At 46.9% G+C, this 16,058-nt stretch overlaps 1 protein-coding gene across 1 annotated transcript in view; it reads right to left on the bottom strand.

The window, feature by feature from the left end:
- ATXN7 (ataxin 7) overlaps nucleotides 1-16,058 on the bottom strand; it is a 100,136-nt gene that overhangs the window by 11,291 nt on the left and 72,787 nt on the right. The window contains exons 6-11 of the mRNA XM_029917888.1: nucleotides 10,489-10,741; nucleotides 8,150-8,409; nucleotides 7,592-7,674; nucleotides 2,648-2,913; nucleotides 1,022-1,220; nucleotides 478-599 (exon numbers count right to left, since the gene is read on the bottom strand). Coding sequence (XP_029773748.1) covers nucleotides 478-599; nucleotides 1,022-1,220; nucleotides 2,648-2,913; nucleotides 7,592-7,674; nucleotides 8,150-8,409; nucleotides 10,489-10,741 — 1,183 coding nt within the window. The remainder of the gene's footprint in view (nucleotides 1-477; nucleotides 600-1,021; nucleotides 1,221-2,647; nucleotides 2,914-7,591; nucleotides 7,675-8,149; nucleotides 8,410-10,488; nucleotides 10,742-16,058) is intronic.

The following is a 16,058-nucleotide window of genomic DNA, read 5'->3' as shown; positions in this document are numbered from 1 at the left end:
ATCCTAGCTCTTTGTTTGGAACCAAACTGCCTGTGGATCCAAATCCTGGCCCTACCACCAACTTGCTGTGACTTCGCAGTTTCATTATCTGTAAAATGGGACAATTGAGGTCACCGGAGACTGTGCAGTGGGAATCTTAAGTTGCCCGGCATACAGTAAGCTCTCAGTAAGTCCCAGCGACCAGTGTGTCCATGATCTCCCTTATGATGAGCTATCAACCCTACTCATTCTCTGCTCAGCGGTTTTTGTGCTTCCCCCTCCAACCGGAATGCCAGCTCCACGCCTGTGGAACTCCAGAGCAAAGCATATTTGCTGAAAGAATGACTGAATGCATAAATGATGAGGGGCTTCTCAGGCATAGTCAGAGGCCACGTTTTCACTTTAGATAAGCTTATCTTCATGAGATCAGTCCTGTAAGAGAGAGAGAGGATGCGGCCCCAGGGGAGGTCAGCCCCTCTCCCCATCCCAGGCACTCACTTCCACAGCTGCGCGTTCAGATGCTTCTCCACCATGAGGTTGAGGGCGCAGCGAACCCGGTTCCACCTTGAGTCAAACACGTAATAGCCTCTTCCAATCTGCCGGCTCCCGAATGTGCAAAACTGTAAGAGAGAACACGCCACGCGTGCTTGCTAATGCTGGCAGCGGCGTGTCCGCGTTCTCCCTCCTTCAGGAGAGATGCTAAGCACAGAAGAGCTCTCACTGTGAGGGTCGCAGGCTGTGAAGCACGGGAGTGGCAATGTCCAGCCCTGCGTTCCATGGACAAGACAGGGAAGAGCAGGAGGGGTCCCAGGACTCAGGGCGCCCTGTTCTGAGCTGCTCTCACACGCTGACCACGTCTGTCTGTGTGTGTGTGTCTCTCTCTCTCTCTCTCTCTCTCTCTCTCTCACACACACACACACACACACACACACACACACACACACACACGGGCATGCCAAGATCCCTGGCACACCCCCTTGCAGTGCCCTGTCCCAGTGTGGAGAGGGTCAACGTGGGGGTGCATGTAGAATGTAGAACTTACAGATGCTGGCTGAGGATGATGACCTGAATAATGACAGTCCAGTTTTTCAACAGACTCTTCTTTGTCGTCGCCTTCTCCCTCCTCACTGGATAACCGAGAAGCTGGCTCAGTGGCAGGCAGGGGAGGGTGTGGAGATTCATGGACTGGAGGAGGGTCAATGGGGGCACTCCCACCTTGCTGTGCAGGGCAGCCTGGAGGCCTTGGTAAGCAGAAAGTGCAGCACCGATCAGATCACACGCCTGGGAATCAGCTGCCTTAACCCAGATACAACATTGTGTCCAAGACCACCTGGGGGGGCCTGGAGTCCCCCACTAGCACTGGGGCAACAGATGCTGACCAAGCGGCCTGCGAGTGGAGAAGCCACTCTCCTGAACCTCGCAGTGTCACAGGAAGCAGTCTGCCAAATCTACCCAAAGGTACCTTATAAATGGTTCTCCCTTCTATTGCCACTGGGGTGACTCAGGGCCTCTTCCTACTCTCCCCAAAGAAGGGAAATGGAAGTGGAATTTAAGAGAATGCTTTCTTTGATTCCTCTTCACATTTCACCTGGATGTGGGTTACGGAGGCATTAATTAGATAGCTGGCAAGGTGTTCTACACCTGCGAGGGACAGGAGGCGCTAGAAGGAGGCGGCGGCGGCATCACCACTCTACGTGGGTCATCCACAGCCTACTACTAAAGGCAGTACTGAGTGCTTCCTCCATGATTCTAGAACTGAGCTTACTTTTTCATAGATGGAAAGGTCTTGCCAAGGAACCAACAGCCCAGGCTCGGCCACATTCTCGGCTGCTCACAACCCCAGGGCTCACGTCAGGGCAGGCTTGCGTACATGTTTGGGTTTTTGTGGGCAGCCACTCCCACCCCTCCTGCGACCATGCCAAGGAGCGGGCATGTGAGGGGGAATGTTCGGCCCAGCAATCAAAGTTTGGCACATTCCTGGGCCGAAGTTCTTGCTGCCAGTGGCCAATAGTGAAGCCCTCATCATCTACACCTTTCTCTTTGCTTTCCCTCCAAAAACTGGGTACAGAGTCTTCTACTTTAACTTGGTGAAATATACAAGCACAAACAGACATGTATTTGAGTCCACCTTCACGGTCTCTGAGGTATGTACACGCGGTCTCATAAGACACTCTGATCCACTACTGACTAGGCAGCTACACTGCCTAATACATGCTTAGGCCAAGGTCCCAAATGAATGAATGAAAAATCAGGTTGATAAATGGATGCTGTAAAAGCTCAGGCTGAATGCCTATCCCCAGGAAGGCCTCCCACTGCTGTATTTTTGCAAGAAGTGAGACTTATGAATGGGAAACTGCTGCCAAAGCCGTGTGAAATGTTCCAATCACTAACTGAATTTCAGCCCTGCTCAGCGGGGTTAAGAGACACCTAACACTGAGCAGAAGTGGAGAGCACTCTTGCTTCATTCTACTGCTTGCATTTGGCCAAGAAGAGCCCTGGTTGAAAGTTACTGATGAACTCTACATTTCCCCCCTTAAAACCCAAATAGAAAAATCTCTCATCTTCCAGTGAGCCTGAGGTGCACGCCCTGATGTCACAACTGCACTGGGGCTCACCGTGCCTGCAGTCTGGTCTCTGAAGGACGGAGAGAGTGGAGGCTTTGGCTTACCTTGGAAGACTGGGGGTGTGAGGTTTAGGTTTACTAGCTACGGAAGGCTTTGATTCAGGAGGAGTCACTCCGTGAGAGTTTTGGTGTGGCTCCTGTGAAGGTCTAGGAGGGGCGGGATGCGGGTCCCTGAGAGGCTGCGTTGGTTGCTGAGAGTCCGGATGGCGAATCGATTCCTTTTCCCTGGTTTTGTTTTTGTGCTCGGCTAATAACACATCAAATCGTTTTCTTCTACCCTGGACAGCCCTCCGCTGAGTTAAGGAATGTGTCTACAGACCAAAAAAATACAGAAACTGAGGAATCTCAGTAATATTTTTTCCTCTGTCATATATCCAAAAACATCATTCCCAATTTAAAACAATAACAATCTGGACCATCAGCATAGTTACAGGCTGTTCATCATTTGATAGGCTGAGAATCACAGGAGTGTGACCCTCTTTCTTTAGCTGGAGTAGAAGCACGTATTTGGTGATGCTACTTCCACCAGAAGAAAGAAGGAATGTTAGTTGTGCCACCTGGTATATAAGTGAATGGCAAACAGTAGAAACGAACAGTTGACAGTGCCCTTATTTATCGGGGCTCTTCCCAACGCAAAGAGAAAAATCCTTCTCTGGGCAATTTATATTTTAAATATTAAAAGGGAAGAAACACTTATGCCTAAAAAATGTAGCAGGGGGCTCCTGGCTGGCTCAGTCAGTAGAGCATGTGACTCCTGATCTTGGAGTTGTAAATTCAAGCCTTATAATAGCCATAGAGCATACATGTCAAAGATTCCTTTTTCAGTAACAGCCAGAAAGTAAAAATTAAACAAGTGTTTTTCTCTATTCCAGTGAAAATACCATGTCAAGAGAAAATGACTCAAAGCATCCTGTAAGCAGGGATGCATCCTGAAGCCTGGGGAGACACACAGACTACAGGGCCAGGAGGAGAAAGGCTGTGAACAGGAAGGGACTATGAGGCAGAGTGAATCCCTACAAACACACACTTACTATGGAAATCAAGAAAACGGACAGACAGCACTTCTAGATCTTAAGACATGTAATGTCAGAATTAGGAAATGGGTACATTGGGAAAAAGAAAGGTCAATGCCAGCAGGGTAACCCACATAAACGCCTGCTTGGGGCACATTAAAAAAATGTCTATACTCCAAATGCATCTGATAATTCCTGTTTTTGTTTGTTTGCTTTCTAAAGCTCACTTGGGGCTAATACTATTCCTAGAAGAAGATAAAGTCAAGTTAACCTGATCATTCCCTACTGCTGGGGTCTTAGTCTGTCAAAAATGTAAGGAGACAGTGACCGCAAATCACATATCACAAATACAAGTTAGTTCACCTACGGATCTCCTCCACTCTGTTATGTTACACAAAGAAGGCAAATGGTACTCTGTGTTCATGTTCCTACACATTCTATAAATGTATTACTGCTCTATAAGCTTATATGTTTGATATAATTTAGGGGGTGGAGGGGAATTAAGCTTTTAATGTCCTTCTGCAATTCAGTAACAACCTATCTCCTGACTGGACATACTACGCTCGAAATTTAACCTAGCAGACATAGTTACATCAGTGAGTTTAGCTTCTTTTTAAACTTTTACTTAATTTCCTTTAAAATGTAATGGATCCATTAGAGAGTAACCTAAATGGAAATAAGGAAGTTTGTTTTGTTCAGTCCTGTACTAGCGACATACTAGTGCAGTGGGCACTCAGTAAATGCTTCAGACAAAAACTATACAAAAATAATGGCCCTCTAATACGTGTTAAATGAATGAATGAATCAATGAACATCTAACACCACTGGTCTAACTGCCTCTCTCTCTGGACAGATGCAGAAGCTATTACTCATCCCTGAATGTCCCCTAGTGCTTAGCACAGCGAAGTCAAGCCAAGAAAGGAGGCAGAGATGACCCACTATTTTCCTTGCTTGGTTTAAAAAATAAATAGGATTTGCACTGAGCCCCCCACCCCTATTAGGACTCTTCAGGGCCACCCAGAAACCACATGACCAAGACTGGGTATGTAAGCGGGTTCTCGAATACCCGTGGCTCCCTGCCGCCCACTCATTTCATACCACGTGCCTCCTCCTCTTGCTGGTCAACCTCCTGACTGGCCTTTCAGATCCTAATGTGCCTGTTCTGCCCCATTCCAGAATGTTTACACATGCTGCTTCTTGGGCTTCTCCCACCTCTTTTCACCCAGATAAGTCATGTGGATTTCAGCCCAGTTTTGCTATGGCAAAGGACACTGCCCTGGCTCAGTCCCCTACTAATGGCTGTCCTAACACAGGCCTCCTTCCTTTTTTACTGCTCAGCAGTGGTTAACTTTGCATATACATGAGTGATCATGAAGTTAACCTCCATCTCGTTCACTAGACTTGAAGCCCATCAAGGCTAGGGACTGTGTCTTGATTCTGTTAAAGCCTGTACCCACTGAGACCCGGAAGGAGGCCGGTGCTCAAATGTATGCAATGAAACTTTCTACAAAGACTGAATGGGCAAGAATACCAGAGCCAAAATCCACTCGCATGGAAGAGAGGACAGGAAAGAGGACATCAGACAGACAAGGAAATGAGGAAGGGACAGCAAAGGTGGCAGGCAGACAACGGGGACCAAGAAACAGGGCTGGGGCGCAGCAGGTCCTCCGACACTGAAGAGGAAGGACTATACCGTTGGTCTGGGGCAGGAGAGGTCTGGGCAGCAGCGCAGGAGACATTGAGCAGAAGCACCCAGGCATGGGCAGCCCTCCACAGCTTAATAGGTTCAGGCCAGAGCAGAGGCAGGGAAAGGGAGATGCAGAGACAGACAGAACACAGGAGGAAAGGAGGACAACCTGTGAAAGGCCTGCCACTTCTGTGCTGACCTGGTGACACGCCAGGGCCGCAGAGACATGCTCACGCAGAGACAGACCTAGCAGCATGCTCCAGTACAACACCCAAAACAGAACACAAGGAGAGCACGCCCGACTTGGAAAGTAAGATAGGAGAACAATGCAGGACCCATAGGAAGCCCATGTACCCATCAACCATTACACGGTTCAGGAGGAAGCCTGGTCAGTCTTGCACACTGTGAGCTGATAAAGCTTTTGGCTCACGGGCATGCCCCACCAGAGAGGATTAAAGGAGAGCATCTTGGGTAAAGTAAGCATCCTTCATGGAGCACAGGCACCCTGATACCAGGCAGTCCATGTGCTGAGAGCCGGGCAGGCAGGAAGACAGCCGGGGGCAGTGGGCAAGCTGTGGCCACGACATGGCACAGGGCTGAGGCCTGCCTTCACGGCCTCCCTCAGGGGCAGCGACATCGGAGCACAGCTCTATAGAGCACGAGCAGCTACCCACAAACACCGCACACCGCCATCGGTGTGCAGGGAAGAGTATATGAAAGCAGTTTGTCCTGAGATAGGAGATTATAGCCTAGAGATTCAAGGGTGGGGACTCGGGTAGCTGCAAACCCCTGGGGCAGAATGCAGAGTTCAGAATATATATGTATTATGTATTTTTTCCCTGGGGAAGATGATCAGTGATTTTTAAAAATTAGATATTTAAGGGAGCTCTTAACTAACACCCTTCCTCTCAAGATTCAGAATCACTGTTGTAAGATAAAATCTCCATGCTAAAATTAAATTAGAAATCTAAACTAAAATAAGAACCACTTGGAAACAACATTTCTGGGGCACCTGGGAGACTCAGTCTGTTAAATGTTGTACTTTGGCTCAGGTCACCATCTCCCAGGTCATGAGTTCAAGACCCGCATCAGGCTGTCTGGGGTCAGCACAGAGCCCACTTTGGACCCTCTGTCTCCTTCCCGCTCTGCCCCTCCCCTCCTCACATTGTCTCACTCTCTCATAAATAAAAACACTAAAAAAGAAGAAACAACATTTCCACTTTCTGAAGATTCCTCCTGTTAGGGGGCAGAGTGGGGCTCGAAGTCCTTTATACAAACATAACCTTGGGTAAAATTTAAAATAATACACCAAAAAATTTATTAATTTTTAGAAAACAAAATTTTTTATAATTTTTACCCCCTCCTCCAACCAAGTGTTTCAAAATTACTTTAAAGCGTAATTCTCAACATGTTTTGGACTCTTCTGGAGGGAAGCTGGGGACACTCCTCAGAGAGATGTACATAAGCACATACGCTCGTTTATGTAGGGGGTCCACTGAAACCACCCCACGGCAACGCTCATTTTATAGCAAACACACCGCCTTATTAGCATACTGGCATTTTAACATGACAGAAAGGAGGGTCGTCACAGTTTCATAGCTTAGTTACGAGTTAGAGTGTATGTCACCTAGTATTTTTTTAAAAATGGAAAAATAAATCTATCTCAAAGTCAGAATATTTTAAAGTGGCTCTTTAAAATTTAAGAACCACAAATTACACAATCTTTTTCTTTTCTTTTTTTTTTTTTAACATTTACGTTTAAGAGGAAGAGACAGAGCATGAACAGGGGAGATACAGAGAAGAGGGAGACACAGAATCTGAAACAGGTTCCAGGCTCTGAGCTGTCAGTGCTGATGCTAGGCCCAAACTCACAAACCGTGCGATCACGACCTAAGCTGAAGTCGGACACTTCACCGGCTGAGCCCTCCAGGCACCCCTACACGAGCGTTTGAGAGTAGTCACACATACACCAAGGAAATTTCTGGACTTGTTTGAAATCCATACCGTTTAAACTACAATAAAGGGTAGGCTCTCATTTTAAATCTCTCTGAAGAAATGTTTTCAGTCTTTGAAAACAGCAGACTGATGAGCAAAGGACACTGCTCCTCTGGACAGGACACTGAAAGCAAAGTATCTCTTATGATGGCGGTTTATAACACAAGACTCCACTTTTCCTGAACTTGTTCTTTGTCTCTTCATTTACAAAATCCACAACACTGGGGGCAGTGGCACGCATCCCAGCTCCTTGCGCTCACCAGTGCACCCAGCCCTGTCCAGGAGCCCACCTACCTTGCATGTCAAAGACCGGGTGCAGGGCTTCTTGGTGTCGAGATCGATGACCCCACAGTGTATGTCAGGATCAAACTCTCTTTCTGCCAAAAGCACAGAGACGTTACAATGGGCTCATCGAACACTCCTTCATTCGTTTTGAAAACAGTAAAAGAATTCTCAAAACAGGCAAATCATAGCTTGAATAAAATCTATGACCTGATAAATAAATATAAAAGACACAACACGTGGGCACTGCCGAGCCGCAGCAAGAGACGCCATGGAGAGCACAGGGAACCACTGCCATCACTGGATGCGAGAGGGACTGCGCGCATCAGCATTCCTGCAGCGCTCCAGTCACAAATACTCTGTGCGGAAGCTATTTTTACATTACCTACAGACACGTGAATTTAAAAGCAAGACTGAAGAGGTCAGGCAGAGCACCTCAGGAACTTCCACATAATGGAAGTGGACCAGTTAAAAAAAAAAAAAAAAGACTTCCAGGCAGCAGTCCATTGGCTTGCTCATGAGCACCCAATTATACACAGAGAAACATTAAGAGAAAAAACGTGAAGTTACCTGATAATCTCTTATTTAAAAATTTCCTATTATTGGAATTATCTTCAGGCTTTTTTTCCAGAGTGGATGGTGCAGGAAGCCCTTTGCCATTCAGAATCTGTCCAGGTGAAGGCAAGGGTGGCTTTGGTATTAAGGGGCAGTTAAGGCCAGGCTTCGCTGAGGAACTCACAGTAGCAGGACAGGTGGGCCCCACCGTGGATTTCAGTAGTGTGCCGTCCATCTTCGGATGCATCTTCTCCACTTTGACAGAGGGCGTCATGCTGTCACAGGGGGAAGCGACACATCAGCACCTGAGGGCCCCGGCAGCCCCAGGTAACTGGTGAGCCTAGAGGGCTGAGGTCAGAGCCTGGATCCACCCAAGCACTGCACAGAGCCACGCTCCCAAGGGCGGCCTCTGCAAGTGTCAGGACTACCCAGAAAACTCGGTACCATTCACAGTCATAAGCCCCTCCAGTGAGGCAAAAAACTCCAGGGGACAACCAGACTGACCTGGTCTTTCATCATCTAGGACAATCTCACAGATGAGCCTCTGAGGGAAGTAAGCCTGATACCCACCTTGATTCCTACAAGACGCAGAACAGGAAATGGTCTAAAAGGACCAAAGACCATCTGTAAAACCTTTAGAGAATATCTTTTGAGAGCTATCATTTTAAATAAAGGATCCATCGAGACAAATCAAACTGAGTGAACAGAGGTAATAATAATTGGAATTAGATTATGCGTCCAAGAAATGTCACTAAGTACATACAGGAATTCAAATGAGCCTAACTAGATCTCCAAGAAGAGGCTCTCTGCCCTTGTCAGTGAGGGAGACCAACGTTTAATTAGTTATGTAATGTGTCACTGAAGTGATAATTCTCCAGTCTCTGGAAAACGTTTCTATAATAAGAGCACAGAATAGAAGTGTCTGGCACACGCTGGTGAGCACGAACTACCTGGGCCACTAATCAAGAACTGATTTTTCTGGGAATCTTACTGACACTACCATTTGGATGGCACATGTTGGTACGAAGCTAACAGTTGGCCCGGCCCCCCTCTAAAGCCCAGATCCCAATAAAGCAGATTTAGATTGATGGGGTTTTATAAACTCTGTTCAGCAGAGTCCATGCTCAAACAGCTGTTAAGCTGGCAAGTGACTTACACATAGCGCTGGCATTTTCTTTGGCTTTCAGAAAGGTCCAGAAACACAAGCCAAGCTTGCTGTACTCGTACTTCTGACAGATGAGTGGAGGCTGGGAGGCTTAGCAACCAGGACAAACAGCACCAAACAGCTGTACCTGAACAGCCCAACAGCGGCAGACACACTGCAGGAGGCCACGGCCTCGCCCCGCTGGCAAGGTCCTCGAGCAGCCACAGGCGCTAGGTGCTGCCCTGAGATTAACCAGACTACCAGCCCCTCGGACGGAGATGCATGGCAGGCGGGGAAAGGGAGGCAGGCCAGGGAAAAGCCGCTGCCAGGGCTGAGGGCTACCATGACGAAGCAAGAAAGGTTTCTAGGGAGCACGCGGCTGTCCCTCACATGACCACAAGGAGCCCGGCAGCCTATGGATCCCTTGTGCAGACGTGCCAAAGCCTTGCCTGGCGGTGTGAACGTCTTCCGGTCTTCCCTCATCACCACTGTGATGTGAACCCAATACTGGCGGGGGGTCAGAAGGGCGGGGGAAACACTGTTTCCCTATCTGCTTTGCAGGCTCCAGAAACTCCTAGAACAGCGGCTGGGAATCGCCTCGCCTTTTTATTCCTACTGTTATCAACGGTGGCAGTAGAAGCACCAGGGTCCATTCATTTATTGTGTCCTGTGGGTCAGACACAACTCCAGGTGCTTGATGCTGCTCTGTTAATTCTACTTCTCCCAATAACTCTGCACACTTGCTGCTACCCTGTAACGGTGAGAGAAACAGGGCCTTGTTCAAAGCCCTGCACTCAGAGTGACAGAAGGGGTGCGTGAACCCGGGCCTGTGTGCCCGCAGAGCTTGGCTAAAGCTCCTCGGCCGCATGACGCGTCCTTGTCCTTATCTGCAAAATGGGCATAACAGCCAGACCCTGTTCCAGAGGGTTGCTGTGATAATGAAATGACAGCCCACAAACAGAGCCACGTTTCCGCAGCTGGCACACAACGGGAAGCCCATCAACAAGCACTGCTGACCTTATCATTATCGCTACGCCTGTCCTGTGAAGCCTCCTAAACTACGACAGGAAAGCAAAAGGAAACAACACATATTTGATTTTTCCCCAAAGCAGGCACTCTTTCCCGTGATTCACAGCCCTCTCGGGTGCTCCTGGTGGGTACCATCCCCACCCGGCCGGGAATCGTGCAGAACCCTCGGGGCCATACTCACATTCTACCATGGGGGACTCTACTTTGCTGAATGGGCTGCATGGGCCTGGTGTTCCCCCTGAGGTGTAATTTCTCTTTGGGTGATTTCAGCAACTTGGAACTTAATGAGGATGCGCCTACAACACCTCCGCTGGAAGAACGGTTGCTTCCACTTCCGCTGCCTCCTTTGCTTTTCGACAGAGAAGGGAAGAAGGGAAATACTGAAGTGGGAGGAGTGGCCCAAGAAGGCTTGCTGGATGAGCTGTGTCTTCTTTCTGAAAAGGGGGAAAACAAACAAAAAAAAAGACACTGTGTTTCAGGCAAGTCTCCAGTGGAATCCTGCAAGAGTCCCCTGAAATCAACACATTTAGGTTCAAATTTGCGTCACTAAGTGAAAATATATTTCACTCAGCAGCTTTCAGAAACGGCTTATCTAGGCCTCACAGACTGACTTAGGATTCTAGGAACTGGTCCTTCTTATTCGGAAACGTCTCAGCATAAAGCGGTTTATCATCCGCAGATAGCCATTAGGAAATTAAAGAGCCATTTTAACCTGAGAATATTTGGCTCTGTTTGCTAGAAACGAACCTTGGTCGCCCAAGTGGGAGTCAGCGAATTACTCGTCCCTCCACAGAGCTATGCTAACCGACCCTGCACCAACTCCCTTCTTCCTTCCTAGCATAGCAGCTTTCCAATGTTTTGAATTGCAAATGTCAAGAAACAAGTTGTACCTTAATTTTTTTCTGTCACTACCCACTAGCATGTGACACCAAATGAGAATGTTTCTAGGGTTATTTTATCATTCTTTGAACCCGTGCTGAATTTTTCCAGTGAATCACTTTACTGCCTCTTTTGTAAGAATCTCACTTGAGTACAGAGAGCACAGCCCTGGTTCACACTGCTGAGATGCCGACAGCGCAAGACAAAAATACCACAAAGAGCGGCGCTTGTTTCTTAAACCAGGACATAATTCATGGTTAAGTACGGTATACACAGGTTTGCCTGAAAATAAGTCTACCCACTGGAGAATCGAGTTTTCTCACCATAAAGCAATCCACATGAAATAAATGGGGAGTTGTTGAAGAACTGTAGGATCTGAAACAAGTAAATTATTTAGGAGCTTTATCGACTTAAGTACCTTATGATGGTAGCTTAATGACCGCCTTCAATTAAACTTGCAATTTAAAATGACAACACGGCTTAACTTTAAGCTTTAAAATGTACGTGATCCAACATTTACTTATCACAAGATAGAAGCTATATGAACATTTACTTCTGTACTCTTTTTTTTTTTTAACCAGTCCTGAGGCTCTCTGTGAAGCTGAAAGGACTTATACCCAGAAGGCCATTAGTTTAATAATGCTTTATGAGGTACTTAAGAAACTTCTACAACAGACAAAATTATTATGCTGATCTACAGACAAAATTCCCAATTGTCCAACTAGACCACACAAAGACCTCAACAAAGTCAGGACGGCTAAAATGATAGTGTTTTTTTTTTTTAAGGTTTTTAAATTTATTTTGACAGAGGGAGGAAAAGTGGTGGTGGGGGGGGCAGAGAGATAAGATGAGAGAGAATCCCAAGAAGACTGTGCAGCGAGGAGCCCAATGCAGGGCTTGAACCCACAAACTGTAAGATCATGACCTGAGCTGAAATCAAGAGTCAAATGACTGAGCCACTCAGGTGCCCCTAAACTGACAGTGATTTTAAGTGCCTTTGCACTTTCTCTCCCCTCTGATGAAAGTTGTGTGCATGGAAAGGACAACTAAAATAACAAGTTTAATAATTTTCCAAATTCAGCATCTAAGTTTTTTTCCTTCTTTTCTAATTTAGTTTGTCTCTCCTCTGTGATCCCCAAACACCGTCTGAATATCCCTCCAAGCACCAGCATTTGTCAGGCAGGGCTGTAAAAATCGGTTTCCAGTTCTGCCGCCTTTCTTGGATGGTGAAGCGTCCTGTCTGGGTCATCTGTGCCCCTGTGAAACCTGGCGCGGAGCAGGCCGCCACTTAACATCCGCACCATCGGCGCCGCTTGTCTTGTGAGGAGTGATCTGAAACAGCCATGGCTATGCAGTGGCAGAACCTAACGAGCTTAAAAAATACTGATGCCTGAGTCCCACCCATAGAGATTCTGACTTAACTGGTTTGGGGTGTGATCTGGGCATGCAGACTTTTAGAAGTGCCCCTGTGTGATCCCACAGCGCAGGCAAGGTTGAGAGCCGCCTCCCACGAGGCTAACGCTGCGGAGCCCTTAGCCACGGCTGAGCGAGCTAACACACGTAAGGCGGGAGAACACTGCCTGGCACGTGGCGCTTCCTATCAGGGTCTCTTAAGTAAGGCTCACCACTGCTCCCTGTCCTCACCAACTGCTTTCCGGACTTCCACCAACTGCAAATTATTTCCATCATTCTTACCCAAGCCACAAAAAATATGATTTTTTACTCAATATTTTCATTTAAACTGTCAGCTCTACTCTTCCCCTGCTCCTCAGCCAAGATTAACCCGTCTCTCTCGTGGCGCGTCCCTGGGATTTTGGACAGGACACTTCTCGTATAGGACTTGAGGATGATCAGCGGGCCCGTCCCTGCCCCTGTGTCAGCAGTGGTGTTTCCCTGCCAGGAGCAGCCTCAGACTGCCCTGCAGCCCATCCGCACACCGCCCAGTGTGCGCGAAGCAGGGCACCACCCCCAACTGAGAAGGATTTCTCCAAACAACAGTGTCTATGAAACAGCAGGCCTGACCAGCTTGTTCTATACATTTTCCATGTACATTAAAATAAACATTAAAATACTCCTCCATGTTCACCCACAGAAATCATCTTGTGTCCTCCTGATGGAAGTGAAGCGTGTCCTGCAGGAAAAATACCGTGTTTGTGGTATGAACAGGGAGAAAACTCCCAATGACAACTTTCACTTTTATGAAGTACATCCCTTTTACTGTTCTCTGGGGATCAGAATTCTCAAGCAAGTGTCTTAGAGTAAATGTGATTTTAAAGTATTTTCTCTTGATATCAAATGACATAAGATTCTCAATCGAACTAAACACAGTTTTGCTTGTAAAGCTTATTTTCAGAAAGCAAATTTATTCTAAAGCCACTGATACACTAAGGCACCATTTGAGCATCCTGAAACATTGCATCCGCTTTTATAAGATTTCATCTGCAGAAAGTACTACGTTGATGCAGAAAATGACAGCTGGCTGCACTGAGCCACGTGGGCGTTCACAAAACACACCCCTCCCCCAAACACCCACCGTGGGTCCCGGTTCCCTGGGGCTGTGTGGGGCCACCCCCACCCCCAACTGGTGTGACAACTCTCCCTGGATCTCAGATAACCGCCGTCCACTTCTTCACAGAAACTCACAGCTGCAGCTCTTCCCACACCTCCTTCCAGAAGCAAATGTCAGTTCGTTTCCTAGTAGTCACCTATTCTTAACCATTTAATCTATGGAGAACTCTGCCAGGTTCTATCTTTTTTGTGTGTCACTAATGAAGTTATGAGCGCTGTGCCCATAACCCCATTCTCCTAGTGAGTTTCAGGTGGATTCGATTACACAGTGCCGCACAGTGCAATGCGTTCTTAGGAATGCGTGCTGTAGGCCGGCAGAACTGACTTTATCTTCAAGCCGTCCTAATCCTCTATTCCCATCATAGTTCACTCCTGCCATTTTCTTCAGCTAACATTACCTTTCTAGTCTATTAACACTTCATTCGGGATTTTGCAGTAGAAAAATAAAAAACCAAAGGCTTCATAGCATTAAAAAGCAGCTGGTGTATCCATAACTTTTCAAAATAATTATATTTTATACTTCAATAACAAAAGCTATTTAAAAACTAAGAATGGCAATCTAGTATGTGAATTTTTTTCATTCACTAGAACTTGAAACAGACGTGTGTGTGCGCTCGCGTGCATGTAACGGATTCTGGCTGAAAAGTGCCAGCTCAAATCCTTGTCATGCTGCTGAATTAAGTTGTTCCTTCACATCATGGTCTGGTAACTTATTCAAGGGCAGCATCTGGCTTACTCTCTGCGAGAAAGCAAAGAGGAAAAAACACATTTAATTACAGCTGAGTTGGACTTTCCCCCTCATTTCACTGTGGGCCTTTCTTTTTCCTAAGATTTTAAACTGGGCTTCCAGCTTAAAAAAAAAAAAAAGTGTTTGTTCCTAGATCAAAAGAGAAATGGGCAAGTTACGGGTAGGGTTAGGGACCTTCTGTTAAGTGGGCAAACTGACGGCCAGGCACTAAGCATAACTGCAGTGTGGTTTGCTGAGGAGTCCAAGTTGAGTTTTCAAAGCACTCCTCTCTACAGGGTCTGGCAGCAGCTCAGAGAAAGCACACTCTGTTGTCCCTAAATGAGAAGGGCACTTTGAATGGCTCTAGCAAATGGAGAGATAGTTAGCCCAAAAGGCAGACAAATACAGACAGAGAAAGAGCAGAGACCCAGAGAGGCAGACATGGGTGAGTGTGTGTGCCGTTGGGGGTATGGGGAGGCGGGGTGCTGGGGGTCTGGAGTAAACAGGGCAGACAGACATGAAGGAAGAGGTAGAGGTGCACGGTGGAGGAGAGGGAGAAAGAGGCTGTGTGCAAGTATACAAGAGATGGATGAGCCAGGCTTTTTCCCCCTTGTGGCTTGAACGTGTGACACCACTGAAGGGAACGGCAGGCTATCCGGGAGGGTAAGGTAGAGGACAGCTCTCTTTAAGTCTTCCAAACTGGAAAGCAACCAAGAATACTGAGCTTGCAATCTGGGATTCATGCTGAGGTGAAAAATTTACATATGTATGTGTTGATACCCAGGTACAAACCAAAAAAGAGTTCCAAGGAAGTAATTAGATCTCTTTAAGTCATAAATAAACACTGCTTTGAAAATATCTTCACTGGATTATTTGTTTTTTTGGGTATGGAGTTTAGTGAGTTCCTTGTAGATTTTGTATATTAGCCCTTTATCTGATATGCCATTTGCCACTATCTTTTCCCATTCTCCAAAGAGGACATCCAGATGGCCAACAGGCACAGAAACGATGCTCAGCGTCACTCATCATCGGGGAAATACAAATCAAAACCACACTGAGATACCACCTCACACCTGTCAGAGTGGCTAAAATGAACAAATCAGGAGACTATAGATTCTGGCGAGGGTGTGGAGAGATGGGCACCCTCCTACACTGTTGGTGGGAATGTAAACTGGTGCAGCCTATCTATCTGGAAAACTGTGTGGAGGTTCCTCAAAAAATTAACAATAGAACTCCCCTATGACCCAGCAATAGCACTGCTAGGGATTTACCCAAGGGATACAGAAGTGCTAATGCACAGGGGCATATGTGCCCTAATGTTCATAGCGGCACTTTCTACAATAGCCAAATCATGGAAAGAGCCTAAATGTCCATCAACTGATGAATGGATCAAGAAGATGTGGTATATATATACAATGGAGTACTACATGGCAATGAGAAAGAATGACATATGGCCATTTGTAGCAAAATGGATGGACCTGGAGGGAGTCATGCTAAGCGAAAGAAGTCAGGCAGAGAAGGACAGATACCATATGTTGTCACTCATAGGTCTAACAGGAGAGACCTAATAGGAGACC

This window comes from Suricata suricatta, chromosome 12 (assembly GCF_006229205.1).
Source record: "Suricata suricatta isolate VVHF042 chromosome 12, meerkat_22Aug2017_6uvM2_HiC, whole genome shotgun sequence".
In the NCBI taxonomy this organism is placed as follows: domain Eukaryota; kingdom Metazoa; phylum Chordata; class Mammalia; order Carnivora; family Herpestidae; genus Suricata; species Suricata suricatta.
Note: the sequence above shows the minus strand (reverse complement) of the source record. Positions and strands in the feature narration are given on the sequence as shown.